Raw genomic sequence first — 7,500 nt, 5'->3', positions numbered from 1 at the left:
ATATTTAAACCTCAGTAATTGTAGTGTGTACAGTACTCTATATATTTAAACCTCAGTAATTGTAGTGTGTACAGTACTCTATATATTTAAACCTCAGTAATTGTAGTGTGTACAGTACTCTATATATTTAAACCTCAGTAATTGTAGTGTGTATAGTACTCTATATATTTAAACCTCAGTAATTGTAGTGTGTACAGTACTCTATATATTTAAACCTCAGTAATTGTAGTGTACAGTACTCTATATATTTAAACCTCAGTAATTGTAGTGTGTACAGTACTCTATATATTTAAACCTCAGTAATTGTAGTGTACAGTACTCTATATATTTAAACCTCAGTAATTGTAGTGTGTACAGTACTCTATATATTTAAACCTCAGTAATTGTAGTGTGTACAGTACTCTATATATTTAAACCTCAGTAATTGTAGTGTGTATAGTACTCTATATATTTAAACCTCAGTAATTGTAGTGTGTACAGTACTCTATATATTTAAACCTCAGTAATTGTAGTGTGTACAGTACTCTATATATTTAAACCTCAGTAATTGTAGTGTGTATAGTACTCTATATATTTAAACCTCAGTAATTGTAGTGTGTACAGTACTCTATATATTTAAACCTCAGTAATTGTAGTGTGTACAGTACTCTATATATTTAAACCTCAGTAATTGTAGTGTGTACAGTACTCTATATATTTAAACCTCAGTAATTGTAGTGTGTACAGTACTCTATATATTTAAACCTCAGTAATTGTAGTGTGTGTAGTACTCTATATATTTAAACCTCAGTAATTGTAGTGTGTACAGTACTCTATATATTTAAACCTCAGTAATTGTAGTGTGTACAGTACTCTATATATTTAAACCTCAGTAATTGTAGTGTGTGTAGTACTCTATATATTTAAACCTCAGTAATTATAGTGTGTGCAGTGCTCTATATATTTAAACCTCAGTAATTGTAGTGTGTACAGTACTCTATATATATATATATATATATATATATATATATATATATAGAGTATATATCAATTCCCTCTCTTTCTCTCAATTCCCTCTCTCTCTCTCTCTCTCTCTCTCTCTCTCTCTCTCTCTCTCTCTCTCTCTCTCTCTCTCTCTCTCTCTCTCTCTCTCTCTCTCAGGAAAGAGGGAGAGAACAAACTCTGAGTCTGCATTAGAGGAGGAGCCTCGCATGGACGTGTCTCGCCTCGACCTGCGGATTGGTCGGATCGTTGGCGTCCGCTACCACCCATTGGCCGGGGCTCTGTATGTCCAGGAAGTGGATCTGGGAGAGCCCGCCCCCCGCACGGTGGTCAGCGCGCTACGACACATACCTAAGGAACAGGTAGGTCAAAGGTCACACACAGGTTAAACACACAGGTCACGCACACAGGTCACGCACGCAGGTCACGCACGCAGGTCACACACACAGGTCACACACACAGGTCACGCACGCAGGTCACACACACAGGTCACACACGCAGGTCACGCACGCAGGTCACACACACAGGTCACACACACAGGTCACGCACGCAGGTCACACACACAGGTCACACACACAGGTCACACACGCAGGTCACACACGCAGGTCACACACACAGGTCACACACACAGGTCACACACGCAGGTCACACACGCAGGTCACACACACAGGTCACACACACAGGTCACACACACAGGTCACACACACATGTCACACCAGTAGTCTCTATCTGACTCCTTTAGTCAGGTCACCAGTAGTCTCTCTATCTGACTCCTTTAGACAGTGTGTTGTCATGTAGTTTAAAGTGGGACTCTGACCAGTAGTCTCTCTATCTGACTCCTTTAGACAGTGTGTTGTCATGTAGTTTAAAGTGGGACTCTGACCAGTAGTCTCTCTATCTGACTCCTTTAGACAGTGTGTTGTCATGTAGTTTAAAGTGGGACTCTGACCAGTAGTCTCTCTATCTGACTCCTTTAGACAGTGTGTTGTCATGTAGTTTAAAGTGGGACTGTGTTGTCATGACCAGTAGTCTCTCTATCTGACTCCTTTAGACAGTGTGTTGTCATGTAGTTTAAAGTGGGACTCTGACCAGTAGTCTCTCTATCTGACTCCTTTAGACAGTGTGTTGTCATGTAGTTTAAAGTGGGACTCTGACCAGTAGTCTCTCTATCTGACTCCTTTAGACAGTGTGTTGTCATGTAGTTTAAAGTGGGACTCTGACCAGTAGTCTCTCTATCTGACTCCTTTAGACAGTGTGTTGTCATGTAGTTTAAAGTGGGACTCTGACCAGTAGTCTCTCTATCTGACTCCTTTAGACAGTGTGTTGTCATGTAGTTTAAAGTGGGACTCTGACCAGTAGTCTCTCTATCTGACTCCTTTAGACAGTGTGTTGTCATGTAGTTTAAAGTGGGACTCTGACCAGTAGTCTCTCTATCTGACTCCTTTAGACAGTGTGTTGTCATGTAGTTTAAAGTGGGACTCTGACCAGTAGTCTCTCTATCTGACTCCTTTAGACAGTGTGTTGTCATGTAGTTTAAAGTGGGACTCTGACCAGTAGTCTCTCTATCTGACTCCTTTAGACAGTGTGTTGTCATGTAGTTTAAAAAGTGGGACTCTGACCAGTAGTCTCTCTATCTGACTCCTTTAGACAGTGTGTTGTCATGTAGTTTAAAGTGGGACTCTGACCAGTAGTCTCTCTATCTGACTCCTTTAGACAGTGTGTTGTCATGTAGTTTAAAGTGGGAGACTCATGACCAGTAGTCTCTCTGACTCTTTAGACAGTGTGTTGTCATGTAGTTTAGTAGTCTCTCTATCTGACTCCTTTAGACAGTGTGTTGTCATGTAGTTTAAAGTGGGACTCTGACCAGTAGTCTCTCTATCTGACTCCTTTAGACAGTGTGTTGTCATGTAGTTTAAAGTGGGACTCTGACCAGTAGTCTCTCTATCTGACTCCTTTAGACAGTGTGTTGTCATGTAGTTTAAAGTGGGACTCTGACCAGTAGTCTCTCTATCTGACTCCTTTAGACAGTGTGTTGTCATGTAGTTTAAAGTGGGACTCTGACCAGTAGTCTCTCTATCTGACTCCTTTAGACAGTGTGTTGTCATGTAGTTTAAAGTGGGACTCTGACCAGTAGTCTCTCTATCTGACTCCTTTAGACAGTGTGTTGTCATGTAGTTTAAAGTGGGACTCTGACCAGTAGTCTCTCTATCTGACTCCTTTAGACAGTGTGTTGTCATGTAGTTTAAAGTGGGACTCTGACCAGTAGTCTCTCTATCTGACTCCTTTAGACAGTGTGTTGTCATGTAGTTTAAAGTGGGACTCTGACCAGTAGTCTCTCTATCTGACTCCTTTAGACAGTGTGTTGTCATGTAGTTTAAAGTGGGACTCTGACCAGTAGTCTCTCTGATCTGACTCATGTAGTTTAAAGTGGGACTTTAGTCTCTATCAGTGTGTTGTCATGTAGTTTAAAGTGGGACTCTGACCAGTAGTCTCTCTATCTGACTCCTTTAGACAGTGTGTTGTCATGTAGTTTAAAGTGGGACTCTGACCAGTAGTCTCTCTATCTGACTCCTTTAGACAGTGTGTTGTCATGTAGTTTAAAGTGGGACTCTGACCAGTAGTCTCTCTATCTGACTCCTTTAGACAGTGTGTTGTCATGTAGTTTAAAGTGGGACTCTGACCAGTAGTCTCTCTATCTGACTCCTTTAGACAGTGTGTTGTCATGTAGTTTAAAGTGGGACTCTGACCAGTAGTCTCTCTATCTGACTCCTTTAGACAGTGTGTTGTCATGTAGTTTAAAGTGGGACTCTGACCAGTAGTCTCTCTATCCTGACTCCTTTAGACAGTGTGTTGTCATGTAGTTTAAAGTGGGACTCTGACCAGTAGTCTCTCTATCTGACTCCTTTAGACAGTGTGTTGTCATGTAGTTTAAAGTGGGACTCTGACCAGTAGTCTCTCTATCTGACTCCTTTAGACAGTGTGTTGTCATGTAGTTTAAAGTGGGACTCTGACCAGTAGTCTCTCTATCTGACTCCTTTAGACAGTGTGTTGTCATGTAGTTTAAACAGTGGGACTCTGACCAGTAGTCTCTCTATCTGACTCCTTTAGACAGTGTGTTGTCATGTAGTTTAAAGTGGGACTCTGACCAGTAGTCTCTCTATCTGACTCCTTTAGACAGTGTGTTGTCATGTAGTTTAAAGTGGGACTCTGACCAGTAGTCTCTCTATCTGACTCCTTTAGACAGTGTGTTGTCATGTAGTTTAAAGTGGGACTCTGACCAGTAGTCTCTCTATCTGACTCCTTTAGACAGTGTGTTGTCATGTAGTTTAAAGTGGGACTCTGACCAGTAGTCTCTCTATCTGACTCCTTTAGACAGTGTGTTGTCATGTAGTTTAAAGTGGGACTCTGACCAGTAGTCTCTCTATCTGACTCCTTTAGACAGTGTGTTGTCATGTAGTTTAAAGTGGGACTCTGACCAGTAGTCTCTCTATCTGACTCCTTTAGACAGTGTGTTGTCATGTAGTTTAAAGTGGGACTCTGACCAGTAGTCTCTCTATCTGACTCCTTTAGACAGTGTGTTGTCATGTAGTTTAAAGTGGGACTCTGACCAGTAGTCTCTCTATCTGACTCCTTTAGACAGTGTGTTGTCATGTAGTTTAAAGTGGGACTCTGACCAGTAGTCTCTCTATCTGACTCCTTTAGACAGTGTGTTGTCATGTAGTTTAAAGTGGGACTCTGACCAGTAGTCTCTCTATCTGACTCCTTTAGACAGTGTGTTGTCATGTAGTTTAAAGTGGGACTCTGACCAGTAGTCTCTCTATCTGACTCCTTTAGACAGTGTGTTGTCATGTAGTTTAAAGTGGGACTCTGACCAGTAGTCTCTCTATCTGACTCCTTTAGACAGTGTGTTGTCATGTAGTTTAAAGTGGGACTCTGACCAGTAGTCTCTCTATCTGACTCCTTTAGACAGTGTGTTGTCATGTAGTTTAAAGTGGGACTCTGACCAGTAGTCTCTCTATCTGACTCCTTTAGACAGTGTGTTGTCATGTAGTTTAAAGTGGGACTCTGACCAGTAGTCTCTCTATCTGACTCCTTTAGACAGTGTGTTGTCATGTAGTTTAAAGTGGGACTCTGACCAGTAGTCTCTCTATCTGACTCCTTTAGACAGTGTGTTGTCATGTAGTTTAAAGTGGGACTCTGACCAGTAGTCTCTCTATCTGACTCCTTTAGACAGTGTGTTGTCATGTAGTTTAAAGTGGGACTCTGACCAGTAGTCTCTCTATCTGACTCCTTTAGACAGTGTGTTGTCATGTAGTTTAAAGTGGGACTCTGACCAGTAGTCTCTCTAGATGTAGTCTCTGACCAGTAGTCTCTCTATCTGACTCCTTTAGACAGTGTGTTGTCATGTAGTTTAAAGTGGGACTCTGACCAGTAGTCTCTCTATCTGACTCCTTTAGACAGTGTGTTGTCATGTAGTTTAAAGTGGGACTCTGACCAGTAGTCTCTCTATCTGACTCCTTTAGACAGTGTGTTGTCATGTAGTTTAAAGTGGGACTCTGACCAGTAGTCTCTCTATCTGACTCCTTTAGACAGTGTGTTGTCATGTAGTTTAAAGTGGGACTCTGACCAGTAGTCTCTCTATCTGACTCCTTTAGACAGTGTGTTGTCATGTAGTTTAAAGTGGGACTCTGACCAGTAGTCTCTCTATCTGACTCCTTTAGACAGTGTGTTGTCATGTAGTTTAAAGTGGGACTCTGACCAGTAGTCTCTCTATCTGACTCCTTTAGACAGTGTGTTGTCATGTAGTTTAAAGTGGGACTCTGACCAGTAGTCTCTCTATCTGACTCCTTTAGACAGTGTCATTTCCTTTAGACAGTGTGTTGTCATGTAGTTTAAAGTGGGAAGTGGGACTCTGACCAGTAGTCTCTCTATCTGACTCCTTTAGACAGTGTGTTGTCATGTAGTTTAAAGTGGGACTCTGACCAGTAGTGTGTTGTCATCTCTGATCTGACTCCTTTAGACAGTGTGTTGTCATGTAGTTTAAAGTGGGACTCTGACCAGTAGTCTCTCTATCTGACTCCTTTAGACAGTGTGTTGTCATGTAGTTTAAAGTGGGACTCTGACCAGTAGTCTCTCTATCTGACTCCTTTAGACAGTGACAGTGTGTTGTCATCTGTAGTTTAAAAAGTGGGACTCTGACCAGTAGTCTCTCTATCTGACTCCTTTAGACAGTGTGTTGTCATGTAGTTTAAAGTGGGACTCTGACCAGTAGTCTCTATCTGACTCCTTTAGACAGTGTGTTGTCATGTAGTTTAAAGTGGGACTCTGACCAGTAGTCTCTCTATCTGACTCCTTTAGACAGTGTGTTGTCATGTAGTTTAAAGTGGGACTCTGACCAGTAGTCTCTCTATCTGACTCCTTTAGACAGTGTGTTGTCATGTAGTTTAAAGTGGGACTCTGACCAGTAGTCTCTCTATCTGACTCCTTTAGACAGTGTGTTGTCATGTAGTTTAAAGTGGGACTCTGACCAGTAGTCTCTCTATCTGACTCCTTTAGACAGTGTGTTGTCATGTAGTTTAAAGTGGGACTCTGACCAGTAGTCTCTCTATCTGACTCCTTTAGACAGTGTGTTGTCATGTAGTTTAAAGTGGGACTCTGACCAGTAGTCTCTCTATCTGACTCCTTTAGACAGTGTGTTGTCATGTAGTTTAAAGTGGGACTCTGACCAGTAGTCTCTCTATCTGACCTTTAGACAGTGTGTTGTCATGTAGTTTAAAGTGGGACTCTGACCAGTAGTCTCTCTATCTGACTCCTTTAGACAGTGTGTTGTCATGTAGTTTAAAGTGGGACTCTGACCAGTAGTCTCTCTATCTGACTCCTTTAGACAGTGTGTTGTCATGTAGTTTAAAGTGGGACTCTGACCAGTAGTCTCTCTATCTGACTCCTTTAGACAGTGTGTTGTCATGTAGTTTAAAGTGGGTAGTCGCTATGTGTTGTCAAACAGCTGACCACCGTGCAGAAAACAATTCCTGTCTCAGACACCCCATACTGTACACACACACACACACACACACACACACACACACACACACACACACACACACACACACACACACACACACACACACACACACACACACACACACACACACACACACACACACACACACCATCTCTCATATCACTCACTGGCTGTCAGTGTTTGGCCAAAATAAAATGAAATCAGTGCTAGGTTATTATTTAGAGTGTATCTTTCTCTAGAAGTGAAGTGTTGTTATTTAGAGAGTGTATCTTTCTCTAGAAGTGTTGTTATTTAGAGTGTGTATCTTTCTGTTGATATTAGAAGTGAAGTTGTTATTTAGAGTGTGTATATTTCTCTAGAAGTGAAGTGTTGTTATTTAGAAGTGTGTATCTTTCTCTAGAAGTGTTGTTATTTAGAGTGTGTATCTTTCTCTAGAAGTGTTGTTATTTAGAATGTATCTTTCTAGAAGTGAAGTGTTGTTATTTAGAGTGTGTATC

At 41.3% G+C, this 7,500-nt stretch overlaps 1 protein-coding gene and 1 long non-coding RNA gene across 3 annotated transcripts in view; one reads left to right on the top strand and one right to left on the bottom strand.

Annotated features, from left to right (window-relative positions):
• The window catches only part of LOC127924130 (uncharacterized), a 1,173-nt gene extending 292 nt beyond the window's left edge, over positions 1-881 (bottom strand). Inside the window, exons 1-3 of one of the 2 annotated variants that reach the window (XR_008116862.1) lie at positions 540-881; positions 296-457; positions 1-174 (exon numbers count right to left, since the gene is read on the bottom strand). The exon at positions 1-174 is cut by the window's left edge and continues 211 nt beyond it. This is a non-coding gene — a long non-coding RNA (uncharacterized LOC127924130). Of the gene's footprint in view, positions 458-539 lie in introns of both variants that reach the window. The other variant, XR_008116861.1, reaches the window with a different exon arrangement.
• LOC127924123 (aminoacyl tRNA synthase complex-interacting multifunctional protein 1-like) overlaps positions 1-1,343 on the top strand; it is a gene marked incomplete at its 3' end in the record, with an annotated part of 15,936 nt that extends 14,593 nt beyond the window's left edge. The window contains exon 5 of the mRNA XM_052508561.1: positions 1,141-1,343. Coding sequence (XP_052364521.1) covers positions 1,141-1,343 — 203 coding nt within the window. The remainder of the gene's footprint in view (positions 1-1,140) is intronic.
• Between the last annotated feature and the right edge of the window lie 6,157 nt (positions 1,344-7,500).

The sequence above is a fragment of the Oncorhynchus keta genome, unplaced genomic scaffold, assembly GCF_023373465.1.
Source record: "Oncorhynchus keta strain PuntledgeMale-10-30-2019 unplaced genomic scaffold, Oket_V2 Un_contig_3706_pilon_pilon, whole genome shotgun sequence".
Taxonomy (NCBI): Eukaryota; Metazoa; Chordata; class Actinopteri; order Salmoniformes; family Salmonidae; genus Oncorhynchus; species Oncorhynchus keta.
Note: the sequence above shows the minus strand (reverse complement) of the source record. Positions and strands in the feature narration are given on the sequence as shown.